The following is a 14,870-nucleotide window of genomic DNA, read 5'->3' as shown; positions in this document are numbered from 1 at the left end:
CGGGGCCGTGTGTGTAACAGTGTTTTCCTGATTACAGGTCAAGACCCTTCGGATGCACTTGTTCACCATTATTCAGGTCTTCTGCCTGGCAGTTCTCTGGGCTGTGATGTCGACTGTCGCCTCTCTCGCTTTCCCCTTCGTGCTAATCTTGACTGTTCCTTTGAAGGTTTTTGCATTAACCAGAATCTTCACAGATCGAGAGATGAAATGTGTAAGTATTCTTCAGGAGATATTGAACTTGACTTACTGAGAGTATTCAGGGCACCTTGCTCCATCCACGAGTGTCATTAACTTTCAGTCAGACTCCCACCGCTGATCCCAACTGGCTTTTGTAATAAACAGATTTTGATTTATTGTCACGCGCACCGAGGTACGGTGAAAAGTATTGTTCTGTGTACAGTCCAGACAGATCATTCTGTACATAAAAAACATTGGACATACATAAATACGCAATGTAAATACAGAGACACAGGCATCGGGTGAAGCATACTGAGTGTAGTATTACTCAGTTCAGTTAATAAGAGGGTCTTTCAGGAGTCTGGTGACAGTGGGGAAGAAGCTGTTTTTGAGTCTGTTCGTGCGTGTTCTCAGACTTCTGTATCTCCTGCCCGATGGAAGAAGTTGGAAGAGTGAGTAAGCCGGGTGGGAGGGATCTTTGATTATGCTGCCCGCTTTCCCCAGGCAGCGAGAGGCGTAGAGAGAGTCAATGGATGGGAGGCAGGTTCGTTGATGGACTGGGCTGTGTCCACGAGCCTGTTAGCAACTCTTTTATCCAGTTTCCCCCAGAACTCAGTCATGGCACCACAACGGGGCAGCACAGTAGCACAGTGGTTAGCACTGCTGCCTCACAGCTCCAGGGTCTCAGGTTCGATTCCCGGCTTGGGTCACTGTCTGTGCGGAGTCTGCACGTTCTCCCCGTGTCTGCGTGGGTTTCCTCCGGGTGCTCCGGTTTCCTCCCACAGTCCAAAGATGTGCAGGTTAGGTGGATTGGCCGTGATAAATTGCCACTTAGTGACCAAAAAACTAGATGTTGACAAAATCCATGGAAATAAAATCACTTGTCCTTAGGAGAATGGGAATGGGGGGCGGTAAAAGGGAAATGGGCACAGGCGAGTAAGTAATGGTTTTTCCTCGGGACAGGTGAAGCACCTACCTCGCAACTCTTCATCGTCCAGTCCATACTGTCACTCTCAACTCTCCATCGTCCAGTCCATACTGTCCCTCAACTCTCCATCGTCCAGTCCATACAGTCCTTCAACTCTCCATCGTCCAGTCCATACTGTCCCTCTCAGCTCTCCATCGTCCAGACCATACTGTCCCTCAACTCTCCATCGTCCAGACCATACTGTCCCTCAACTCTCCATCGTCCAGTCCATACTGTCCCTCTCAGCTCTCCATCGTCAAGGCCATACTGTCCCTCAACTCTCCATCATCCAGACCATACTGTCCCTCAACTCTCCATCGTCCAGTCCATACTGTCCCTCTCAGCTCTCCATCGTCAAGACCATACTGTCCCTCAACTCTCCATCGTCCAGACCATACTGTCCCTCTCAACTCTCCATCGTCCAGTCCATACAGTCCTTCAACTCTCCATCGTCCAGTCCATACTGTCCCTCTCAGCTCTCCATCGTCCAGACCATACTGTCCCTCAACTCTCCATCGTCCAGTCCATACTGTCCCTCAACTCTCCATCGTCCAGACCATACTGTCCCTCTCAACTCTCCATCGTCCAGTCCATACTGTCCCTCAACTCTCCATCGTCCAGTCCATACTGTCCCTCAACTCTCCATCGTCCAGTCCATACAGTCCTTCAACTCTCCATCGTCCAGTCCATACTGTCCCTCAACTCTCCATCGTCCAGTCCATACTGTCCCTCAACTCTCCATCGTCCAGTCCATACAGTCCCTCAACTCTCCATCGTCCAGTCCATACTGTCCCTCAACTCTCCATCGTCCAGACCATACTGTCCCTCTCAACTCTCCATCGTCCAGTCCATACTGTCCCTCAACTCTCCATCGTCCAGTCCATACTGTCCCTCAACTCTCCATCGTCCAGTCCATACAGTCCTTCAACTCTCCATCGTCCAGTCCATACTGTCCCTCAACTCTCCATCGTCCAGTCCATACTGTCCCTCAACTCTCCATCGTCCAGTCCATACAGTCCCTCAACTCTCCATCGTCCAGTCCATACTGTCCCTCAACTCTCCATCGTCCAGTCCATACAGTCCTTCAACTCTCCATCGTCCAGTCCATACTGTCCCTCAACTCTCCATCGTCCAGTCCATACAGTCCCTCAACTCTCCATCGTCCAGTCCATACTGTCCCTCAACTCTCCATCGTCCAGTCCATACTGTCCCTCAACTCTCCATCGTCCAGTCCATACAGTCCCTCAACCCTCCATCGTCCAGTCCATACTGTCCCTCAACTCTCCATCGTCCAGTCCATACAGTCCTTCAACTCTCCATCGTCCAGTCCATACTGTCCCTCAACTCTCCATCGTCCAATCCATACTGTCCCTCAACTCTCCATCGTCCAGTCCATACAGTCCCTCAACTCTCCATCGTCCAGTCCATACTATCCCTCGACTCTCCATCGTCCAGTCCATACTGTCCCTCAACTCTCCATCGTCCAGTCCATACTGTCCCTCAACTCTCCATCGTCCAGTCCATACTGTCCCTCAACTCTCCATCGTCCAGTCCATACTGTCCCTCAACTCTCCATCATCCAGTCCATACAGTCCTTCAACTCTCCATCGTCCAGTCCATACAGTCCCTCAACTCTCCATCGTCCAGTCCATACTGTCCCTCAACTCTCCATCGTCCAGTCCATACTGTCCCTCAACTCTCCATCGTCCAGTCCATACTGTCCCTCAACTCTCCATCGTCCAGTCCATACTGTCCCTCAACTCTCCATCGTCCAGTCCATACTGTCCCTCAACTCTCCATCGTCCAGTCCATACTGTCCCTCAACTCTCCATCGTCCAGTCCATACAGTCCTTCAACTCTCCATCGTCCAGTCCATACAGTCCCTCAACTCTCCATCGTCCAGTCCATACTGTCCCTCAACTCTCCATCGTCCAGTCCATACTGTCCCTCTCAACTCTCCATCGTCTAGTCCATACCGTCCCCCTCAACTCTCCATCATCCAGTCCATACTGTCCCTCAGCTCTCCATCGTCCAGACCATACTGTCCCTCACCTCTCCATCATCCAGACCATACTGTCCCTCAACTCTCCATCGTCCAGTCCATACTGTCCCTCACCTCTCCATCGTCCAGTCCATACTGTCCCTCAACTCTCCATCGTCCAGTCCACACTGTCCCTCAACTCTCCATCGTCCAGTCCATACTGTCCCTCAACTCTCCATCGTCCAGTCCATACTGTCCCTCAACTCTCCATCGTCCAGTCCATACTGTCCCTCTCAACTCTCCATCGTCCAGTCCATACTGTCCCTCAACTCTCCATCGTCCAGTCCATACAGTCCCTCAACTCTCCATCGTCCAGTCCATACTGTCCCTCTCAACTCTCCATCGTCCAGTCCATACTGTCCCTCTCAACTCTCCATCGTCCAGTCCATACTGTCCCTCAACTCTCCATCGTCCAGTCCATACAGTCCCTCAACTCTCCATCGTCCAGTCCATACTGTCCCTCTCAACTCTCCATCGTCCAGTCCATACCGTCCCCCTCAACTTTCCATCGTCCAGTCCATACTGTCCCTCAACTCTCCATCGTCCAGTCCATACTGTCCCTCAGCTCTCCATCGTCCAGACCATACTGTCCCTCACCTCTCCATCATCCAGTCCATACTGTCCCTCAACTCTCCATCGTCCAGTCCATACTGTCCCTCACCTCTCCATCATCCAGTCCATACTGTCCCTCAACTCTCCATCGTCCAGTCCATACTGTCCCTCAACTCTCCATCGTCCAGTCCATACTGTCCCTCAACTCTCCATCGTCCAGTCCATACTGTCCCTCAACTCTCCATCGTCCAGTCCATACTGTCCCTCAACTCTCCATCGTCCAGACCATACTGTCCCTCAACTCTCCATCGTCCAGTCCATATGTCCCTCAACTCTCCATCGTCCAGACCATACAGTCCCTCAACTCTCCATCATCCAGTCCATACAGTCCCTCAACTCTCCATCGTCCAGTCCATACAGTCCCTCAACTCTCCATCGTCCAGTCCATACTGTCCCTCAACTCTCCATCGTCCAGACCATACAGTCCCTCAACTCTCCATCGTTCAGTCCATACAGTCCCTCAACTCTCCATCGTCCAGTCCATACTGTCCCTCAACTCTCCATCGTCCAGTCCATACAATCCCTCAACTCTCCATCATCCAGTCCATACTGTCCCTCAACTCTCCATCGTCCAGTCCATACAGTCCCTCAACTCTCCATCGTCCAGACCATACTGTCCCTCAACTCTCCATCGTCCAGTCCATACTGTCCCTCAACTCTCCATCGTCCAGTCCATACTGTCCCTCAACTCTCCATCGTCCAATCCATACTGTCCCTCAACTCTCCATCGTCCAGTCCATACTGTCCCTCAACTCTCCATCGTCCAGTCCATACTGTCCCTCAACTCTCCATCGTCCAGTCCATACTGTCCCTCAACTCTCCATCGTCCAGTCCATACAGTCCCTCTCAACTCTCCATCGTCCAGTCCATACTGTCCCTCAACTCTCATCGTCCAGTCCATACTGTCCCTCAACTCTCCATCGTCCAGTCCATACTGTCCCTCAACTCTCCATCGTCCAGTCCATACTCTCCCTCTCAACTCTCCATCGTCCAGTCCATACAGTCCCTCAACTCTCCATCGTCCAGTCCATACTGTCCCTCTCAACTCTCCATCGTCCAGACCATACTGTCCCTCAACTCTCCATCGTCCAGTCCATACTCTCCCTCTCAACTCTCCATCGTCCAGTCCATACAGTCCCTCAACTCTCCATCGTCCAGTCCATACTGTCCCTCTCAACTCTCCATCGTCCAGACCATACTGTCCCTCAACTCTCCATCGTCCAGTCCATACTGTCCCTCAACTCTCCATCGTCCAGTCCATACTGTCCCTCAACTCTCCATCGTCCAATCCATACTGTCCCTCAACTCTCCATCGTCCAGTCCATACAGTCCCTCAACTCTCCATCGTCCAGTCCATACTGTCCCTCAACTCTCCATCGTCCAGTCCATACTGTCCCTCAACTCTCCATCGTCCAGTCCATACTGTCCCTCAACTCTCCATCATCCAGACGATACTGTCCCTCAACTCTCCATCGTCCAGTCCATACTGTCCCTCAACTCTCCATCGTCCAGTCCATACTGTCCCTCAACTCTCCATCGTCCAGTCCATACTGTCCCTCAACTCTCCATCGTCCAGTCCATACTGTCCCTCAACTCTCCATCGTCCAGTCCATACTGTCCCTCAACTCTCCATCGTCCAGTCCATACTGTCCCTCTCAACTCTCCATCGTCCAGTCCATACTCTCCCTCTCAACTCTCCATTGTCCAGTCCATACTGTCCCTCTCAGCTCTCCATCGTCCAGTCCATACTGTCCCTCAAATCTCCACCTTCCAGTCCATACTGTCCCTCAACTCTCCATCGTCCAGTCCATACTGTCCCTCAACTCTCCATCGTCCAGTCCATACTGTCCCTCAACTCTCTATCGTCCAGTCCATACTGTCCCTCAACTCTCCATTGTCCAGTCCATACAGTCCCTCAACTCTCCATCGTCCAGTCCATACTGTCCCTCTCAACTCTCCATCATCCAGTCCATACTGTCCCTCAACTCTCCATCGTCCAGACCATACTGTCCCTCTCAACTCTCCATCGACCAGTCCATACAGTCCCTCAACTCTCCATCGTCCAATCCATACTGTCCCTCAACTGTCCATCGTCCAGTCCATACTGTCCCTCTCAACTCTCCATCGTCCAGTCCATACTGTCCCTCTCAACTCTCCATCGTCCAGACCATACAGTCCCTCAACTCTCCATCATCCAGTCCATACTGTCCCTCAGCTCTCCATCGTCCAGTCCATACTGTCGCTCAACTCTCCATCGTCCAGACCATACAGTCCCTCAACTCTCCGTCGTCCAGACCATACAGTCCCTCAACTCTCCATCGTCCAGACCATACAGTCCCTCAACTCTCCATCGTCCAGTCCATACTGTCCCTCAACTCTCGATCGTCCAGTCCATACTGTCCCTCAACTCTCCATCGTCCAGTCCATACTGTCCCTCAACTCTCCATCGTCCAGTCCATACAGTCCCTCAACTCTCCATCGTCCAGTCCATACTGTCCCTCAACTCTCCATCGTCCAGACCATACTGTCCCTCTCAACTCTCCATCGTCCAGTCCATACTGTCCCTCAACTCTCCATCGTCCAGTCCATACTGTCCCTCAACTCTCCATCGTCCAGTCCATACAGTCCTTCAACTCTCCATCGTCCAGTCCATACTGTCCCTCAACTCTCCATCGTCCAGTCCATACTGTCCCTCAACTCTCCATCGTCCAGTCCATACAGTCCCTCAACTCTCCATCGTCCAGTCCATACTGTCCCTCAACTCTCCATCGTCCAGTCCATACAGTCCTTCAACTCTCCATCGTCCAGTCCATACTGTCCCTCAACTCTCCATCGTCCAGTCCATACAGTCCCTCAACTCTCCATCGTCCAGTCCATACTGTCCCTCAACTCTCCATCGTCCAATCCATACTGTCCCTCAACTCTCCATCGTCCAGTCCATACAGTCCCTCAACTCTATCGTCCAGTCCATACTATCCCTCGACTCTCCATCGTCCAGTCCATACTGTCCCTCAACTCTCCATCGTCCAGTCCATACTGTCCCTCAACTCTCCATCGTCCAGTCCATACTGTCCCTCTCAACTCTCCATCGTCCAGTCCATACTGTCCCTCACCTCTCCATCGTCCAGTCTATACTGTCCCTCAACTCTCCATCGTCCAGTCCACACTGTCCCTCAACTCTCCATCGTCCAGTCCATACTGTCCCTCAACTCTCCATCGTCCAGTCCATACTGTCCCTCAACTCTCCATCGTCCAGTCCATACTGTCCCTCTCAACTCTCCATCGTCCAGTCCATACTGTCCCTCAACTCTCCATCGTCCAGTCCATACAGTCCCTCAACTCTCCATCGTCCAGTCCATACTGTCCCTCTCAACTCTCCATCGTCCAGTCCATACTGTCCCTCTCAACTCTCCATCGTCCAGTCCATACTGTCCCTCAACTCTCCATCGTCCAGTCCATACAGTCCCTCAACTCTCCATCGTCCAGTCCATACTGTCCCTCTCAACTCTCCATCGTCCAGTCCATACCGTCCCCCTCAACTTTCCATCGTCCAGTCCATACTGTCCCTCAACTCTCCATCGTCCAGTCCATACTGTCCCTCAGCTCTCCATCGTCCAGACCATACTGTCCCTCACCTCTCCATCATCCAGTCCATACTGTCCCTCAACTCTCCATCGTCCAGTCCATACTGTCCCTCACCTCTCCATCATCCAGTCCATACTGTCCCTCAACTCTCCATCGTCCAGTCCATACTGTCCCTCAACTCTCCATCGTCCAGTCCATACTGTCCCTCAACTCTCCATCGTCCAGTCCATACTGTCCCTCAACTCTCCATCGTCCAGTCCATACTGTCCCTCAACTCTCCATCGTCCAGACCATACTGTCCCTCAACTCTCCATCGTCCAGTCCATATGTCCCTCAACTCTCCATCGTCCAGACCATACAGTCCCTCATCTCTCCATCATCCAGTCCATACAGTCCCTCAACTCTCCATCGTCCAGTCCATACAGTCCCTCAACTCTCCATCGTCCAGTCCATACTGTCCCTCAACTCCCATCGTCCAGACCATACAGTCCCTCAACTCTCCATCGTCCAGTCCATACAGTCCCTCAACTCTCCATCGTCCAGTCCATACTGTCCCTCAACTCTCCATCGTCCAGTCCATACAGTCCCTCAACTCTCCATCATCCAGACCATACTGTCCCTCAACTCTCCATCGTCCAGTCCATACAGTCCCTCAACTCTCCATCGTCCAGTCCATACTGTCCCTCAACTCTCCATCGTCCAGTCCATACTGTCCCTCTCAACTCTCCATCGTCCAGTCCATACTGTCCCTCAACTCTCCATCGTCCAGTCCATACTGTCCCTCAACTCTCCATCGTCCAGTCCATACAATCCCTCAACTCTCCATCGTCCAGTCCATACAGTCCCTCAACTCTCCATCATCCAGACCATACTGTCCCTCAACTCTCCATCGTCCAGTCCATACAGTCCCTCAACTCTCCATCGTCCAGTCCATACTGTCCCTCAACTCTCCATCGTCCAGTCCATACTGTCCCTCAACTCTCCATCGTCCAGTCCATACTGTCCCTCAACTCTCCATCGTCCAATCCATACTGTCCCTCAACTCTCCATCGTCCAGTCCATACTGTCCCTCAACTCTCCATCGTCCAGTCCATACTGTCCCTCAACTCTCCATCGTCCAGTCCATACTGTCCCTCAACTCTCCATCGTCCAGTCCATACAGTCCCTCTCAACTCTCCATCGTCCAGTCCATACTGTCCCTCAACTCTCATCGTCCAGTCCATACTGTCCCTCAACTCTCCATCGTCCAGTCCATACTGTCCCTCAACTCTCCATCGTCCAGTCCATACTCTCCCTCTCAACTCTCCATCGTCCAGTCCATACAGTCCCTCAACTCTCCATCGTCCAGTCCATACTGTCCCTCTCAACTCTCCATCGTCCAGACCATACTGTCCCTCAACTCTCCATCGTCCAGTCCATACTCTCCCTCTCAACTCTCCATCGTCCAGTCCATACAGTCCCTCAACTCTCCATCGTCCAGTCCATACTGTCCCTCTCAACTCTCCATCGTCCAGACCATACTGTCCCTCAACTCTCCATCGTCCAGTCCATACTGTCCCTCAACTCTCCATCGTCCAGTCCATACTGTCCCTCAACTCTCCATCGTCCAATCCATACTGTCCCTCAACTCTCCATCGTCCAGTCCATACAGTCCCTCAACTCTCCATCGTCCAGTCCATACTGTCCCTCAACTCTCCATCGTCCAGTCCATACTGTCCCTCAACTCTCCATCGTCCAGTCCATACTGTCCCTCAACTCTCCATCGTCCAGTCCATACTGTCCCTCAACTCTCCATCGTCCAGTCCATACTGTCCCTCAACTCTCCATCGTCCAGTCCATACTGTCCCTCAACTCTCCATCGTCCAGTCCATACTGTCCCTCAACTCTCCATCGTCCAGTCCATACTGTCCCTCTCAACTCTCCATCGTCCAGTCCATACTCTCCCTCTCAACTCTCCATTGTCCAGTCCATACTGTCCCTCTCAGCTCTCCATCGTCCAGTCCATACTGTCCCTCAAATCTCCACCTTCCAGTCCATACTGTCCCTCAACTCTCCATCGTCCAGTCCATACTGTCCCTCAACTCTCCATCGTCCAGTCCATACTGTCCCTCAACTCTCTATCGTCCAGTCCATACTGTCCCTCAACTCTCCATTGTCCAGTCCATACAGTCCCTCAACTCTCCATCGTCCAGTCCATACTGTCCCTCTCAACTCTCCATCATCCAGTCCATATTGTCCCTCAACTCTCCATCGTCCAGACCATACTGTCCCTCTCAACTCTCCATCGACCAGTCCATACAGTCCCTCAACTCTCCATCGTCCAATCCATACTGTCCCTCAACTGTCCATCGTCCAGTCCATACTGTCCCTCTCAACTCTTCATCGTCCAGTCCATACTGTCCCTCTCAACTCTCCATCGTCCAGACCATACAGTCCCTCAACTCTCCATCATCCAGTCCATACTGTCCCTCAGCTCTCCATCGTCCAGTCCATACTGTCGCTCAACTCTCCATCGTCCAGACCATACAGTCCCTCAACTCTCCGTCGTCCAGACCATACAGTCCCTCAACACTCCATCGTCCAGACCATACAGTCCCTCAACTCTCCATCGTCCAGTCCATACTGTCCCTCAACTCTCGATCGTCCAGTCCATACTGTCCCTCAACTCTCCATCGTCCAGTCCATACTGTCCCTCAGCTCTCCATCGTCCAGTCCATACTGTCCCTCAACTCTCCATCGTCCAGTCCATACTGTCCCTCAACTCTCCATCGTCTAGACCATACTGTCCCTCTCAACTCTCCATCGACCAGTCCATACAGTCCCTCAACTCTCCATCGTCCAATCCATACTGTCCCTCAACTGTCCATCGTCCAGCCCATACTGTCCCTCTCAACTCTCCATCGTCCAGTCAATACTGTCCCTCTCAACTCTCCATCGTCCAGACCATACAGTCCCTCAACTCTCCATCGTCCAGACCATACAGTCCCTCAACTCTCCATCATCCAGTCCATACTGTCCCTCAGCTCTCCATCGTCCAGTCCATACTGTCGCTCAACTCTCCATCGTCCAGACCATACAGTCCCTCAACTCTCCGTCGTCCAGACCATACAGTCCCTCAACTCTCCATCGTCCAGACCATACAGTCCCTCAACTCTCCATCGTCCAGTCCATACTGTCCCTCAACTCTCGATCGTCCAGTCCATACTGTCCCTCAACTCTCCATCGTCCAGTCCATACTGTCCCTCAGCTCTCCATCGTCCAGTCCATACTGTCCCTCAACTCTCCATCGTCCAGTCCATACTGTCCCTCAACTCTCCATCGTCTAGACCATACTGTCCCTCTCAACTCTCCATCGACCAGTCCATACAGTCCCTCAACTCTCCATCGTCCAATCCATACTGTCCCTCAACTGTCCATCGTCTAGCCCATACTGTCCCTCTCAACTCTCCATCGTCCAGTCCATACTGTCCCTCTCAACTCTCCATCGTCCAGACCATACAGTCCCTCAACTCTCCATCGTCCAGACCATACTGTCCCTCAACTCTCCATCGTCCAGTCCATACTGTCCCTCAACTCTCCATCGTCCAGTCCATACTGTCCCTCAACTCTCCATCGTCCAGTCCATACTGTCCCTCAACTCTCCATCGTCTAGACCATAGTGTCCCTCTCAACTCTCCATCGACCAGTCCATACAGTCCCTCAACTCTCCATCGTCCAATCCATACTGTCCCTCAACTGTCCATCGTCCAGTCCATACTGTCCCTCTCAACTCTCCATCGTCCAGTCCATACTGTCCCTCAACTCTCCATCGTCCAGACCATACTGTCCCTCAGCTCTCCATCGTCCAGTCCATACTGTCGCTCAACTCTCCATCGTCCAGTCCATACAGTCCCTCAACTCTCCATCGTCCAGTCCATACTGTCGCTCAACTCTCCATCGTCCAGTCCATACTGTCGCTCAGCTCTCCAGTGTCCAGTCCATACTGTCCCTCAGCTCTCCATCGTCCAATCCTACTGTCCCTCAACTCTCCATCGTCCAGTCCATACTGTCGCTCAGCTCTCCAGTGTCCAGTCCATACTGTCCCTCAGCTCTCCATCGTCCAGTCCATACTGTCGCTCAGCTCTCCATCGTCCAGTCCATACTGTCCCTCAACTCTCCATCGTCCAGACCATACAGTCCCTCAACTCTCCGTCGTCCAGTCCATACAGTCCCTCAACTCTCCATCGTCCAGACCATACAGTCCCTCAACTCTCCGTCGTCCAGACCATACAGTCCCTCAACTCTCCATCGTCCAGACCATACAGTCCCTCAACTCTCCATCGTCCAGTCCATACTGTCCCTCAACTCTCGATCGTCCAGTCCATACTGTCCCTCAACTCTCCATCGTCCAGTCCATACTGTCCCTCAGCTCTCCATCGTCCAGTCCATACTGTCCCTCAACTCTCCATCGTCCAGTCCATACTGTCCCTCAACTCTCCATCGTCTAGACCATACTGTCCCTCTCAACTCTCCATCGACCAGTCCATACAGTCCCTCAACTCTCCATCGTCCAATCCATACTGTCCCTCAACTGTCCATCGTCCAGCCCATACTGTCCCTCTCAACTCTCCATCGTCCAGTCCATACTGTCCCTCTCAACTCTCCATCGTCCAGACCATACAGTCCCTCAACTCTCCATCGTCCAGTCCATACTGTCCCTCAGCTCTCCAGTGTCCAGTCCATTCTGTCCCTCAGCTCTCCATCGTCCAGTCCATACTGTCCCTCAACTCTCCATCGTCCAGTCCATCCTGTCCCTCAACTCTCCATCGTCTAGACCATAGTGTCCCTCTCAACTCTCCATCGACCAGTCCATACAGTCCCTCAACTCTCCATCGTCCAATCCATACTGTCCCTCAACTGTCCATCGTCCAGTCCATACTGTCCCTCTCAACTCTCCATCGTCCAGTCCATACTGTCCCTCAACTCTCCATCGTCCAGACCATACTGTCCCTCAGCTCTCCATCGTCCAGTCCATACTGTCGCTCAACTCTCCATCGTCCAGTCCATACAGTCCCTCAACTCTCCATCGTCCAGTCCATACTGTCGCTCAACTCTCCATCGTCCAGTCCATACTGTCGCTCAGCTCTCCAGTGTCCAGTCCATACTGTCCCTCAGCTCTCCATCGTCCAATCCTACTGTCCCTCAACTCTCCATCGTCCAGTCCATACTGTCGCTCAGCTCTCCAGTGTCCAGTCCATACTGTCCCTCAGCTCTCCATCGTCCAATCCTACTGTCCCTCAACTCTCCATCGTCCAGTCCATACTGTCGCTCAGCTCTCCAGTGTCCAGTCCATACTGTCCCTCAGCTCTCCATCGTCCAGTCCATACTGTCGCTCAGCTCTCCATCGTCCAGTCCATACTGTCCCTCAACTCTCCATCGTCCAGACCATACAGTCCCTCAACTCTCCATCGTCCAGTCTATACAGTCCCTCAACTCTCCATTGTCCAGACCATACTGTCCCTCTCAGCTCTCCATCGTCCAGTCCATACTGTCCCTCAGCTCTCCATCGTCCAGTCCATACTGTCCCTCAGCTCTCCATCGTCCAGTCCATACTGTCCCTCAGCTCTCCATCGTCCAGTCCATACTGTCCCTCAACTCTCCATCGTCCAGACCATACAGTCCCTCAACTCTCCATTGTCCAGACCATACTGTCCCTCTCAACTCTCCATCGTCCAGTCCATACTGTCCCTCAACTCTCCATCGTCCAGTCCATACTGTCCCTCAACTCTCCATCGTCCAGTCCATACTGTCCCTCAACTCTCCATCGTCCAGTCCATACCGTCCCCCTCAACTCTCCATCGTCCAGACCATACAGTCCCTCAGCTCTCCAGTGTCCATTCCATGCAGACACACTCGGTTTTCCTCCTGATATGTGCCTGGCCCACGCGGTATGTTTGTTGTCAATGCTGATGTCCTGATTCCTGTGCTCATCATTCTGCTGACTCGTGTTCTCTTCCTGCAGCTCGATGCTGTTGATGCTCAGCCTACCTTTGATGAAAAGGACGGTCTGGATGAGTATGATGAGCTTTCAATGCCAGTGTGAGTGCGCACTGCGGCCTTAGGACACTCCAGCATCGAACGATGGAGTGAGGGCCAGCAGCCAATGCTGGTGCCTAATAAACATCTGGCATCATCAACATCTGTCACTATTCATGTCAGTCTGGGTCAGAATGTGTCAGTATCAATATCTGTTTTCTTTTGCATCTGTCTGTATCAGCATCCAACTTGATCAGCTTTTCTTCGATGAGAGAAGAGGATGAGTTGGGTCCAAACTCTGTGGCATTAGTAGCAGTAGAAACCATGGTCCACAAATTTGCCATGGATTTAGGTACTGATGCTTTCAAACTCTGTAATCAAAAGAGAAAAACTACAAAGTAAGCCATGCCAGTGTTCCAGAAACTTCTGTGAAGGTCATTAAAATACCAAAGACAGTCTGCTCGCTTTATTCTTTAACTTCTTTCAGTGTAAAGCAGGTGGAGAGTTGACGAACGGTGTCAATTTCTCGAGACGTGAGCTGCTTGTGTGCTGGATGAGCCAGTTACAGTCCAGTTACCGCTCCGAGTGTTTGCAGCACTCCTCCTACCCAATCGGTGACCGTCTACCATCGAGGTATTGTCAGACTATCAGTCCATGAGTTCAGCGTCCACACAAAGTTCCTCATTCAGCAACAGTCGAAAAGCTCGTTGGGTTTCTGTGTAATCCCAGGACCCCAAGAGGCCAAAATCAAAGATAGGTCAAGGATAATGGCTGGCTTCGGACTGAATGATAACTTAATCAAACTCTCAGTGTGTCCACATCACGTCTCCAGCCTAAAAATGTTTGTTTCCTACACTCGAACCCAATTCGCTGTTTGGAATATTCCACTGGGATCCGCTCTGAACAGTCGGACAGCGGCTGAGTGCCTCTACCACAGAGCACGTTCGCTCCCTCAGGTACTGCTGCTGCCCAGGCCCCGCTGCTTCAGGAGCTAAAAGGGCAGCTTCTGAGACTTGTCTTCAGATCCCATATCAGGGCAGCACGATGGCGCAGAGGCTAGCACTGCTACCTTACGCCACCGAGGACCCGGGTTTGACCCTGGCCTCGGGACATGTCTCTGTGGGATTTGCACATTCTCCCCGTGTCTGCGTGGGTCTCACCCCCGCAATCCAAAGATGTGCAGAGAAGGTGGATTGGCCACGCCAAATTGCCCCTTAATTGGGAAAAAAAAAGAATTGGGTACTGTAAATTACTTTTAAAAATCCAAATCAGGGTCTGGGTTCCAAATGCCCAGCTCAGATTGAAATAATCTCCTCTGCTCGCTCGAAAAATTGGATGCAAAATGTGCTGGCAGTTTTATTCCAGTGTCTACTGTGTTTGAGTCACAGAGTGACACCATTTAACATCTTAATGGTAAATCAGAGGGAGCTTTACTCTGTATCTAACCCCGTGCTGTACCTGTCCTGGGAGTGT

The 14,870-nt window shown here is 52.1% G+C and overlaps 1 protein-coding gene across 1 annotated transcript in view; it reads left to right on the top strand.

Moving 5' to 3' along the window:
* Nucleotides 1–13,855, top strand: part of LOC140385921 (anion exchange protein 2-like) — a 39,879-nt gene extending 26,024 nt beyond the window's left edge. The window contains exons 4-5 of the mRNA XM_072468566.1: nucleotides 38–211; nucleotides 13,384–13,855. Of these exons, the coding sequence (XP_072324667.1) occupies nucleotides 38–211; nucleotides 13,384–13,464 (255 nt within the window). The 3' untranslated portion in view covers nucleotides 13,465–13,855. The remainder of the gene's footprint in view (nucleotides 1–37; nucleotides 212–13,383) is intronic.
* Nucleotides 13,856–14,870: the final 1,015 nt, after the last annotated feature.

The sequence above is a fragment of the Scyliorhinus torazame genome, chromosome 11 (genome assembly GCF_047496885.1).
Source record: "Scyliorhinus torazame isolate Kashiwa2021f chromosome 11, sScyTor2.1, whole genome shotgun sequence".
In the NCBI taxonomy this organism is placed as follows: Eukaryota; Metazoa; Chordata; class Chondrichthyes; order Carcharhiniformes; family Scyliorhinidae; genus Scyliorhinus; species Scyliorhinus torazame.
This window is presented reverse-complemented; position numbering and strand designations above follow the sequence as displayed.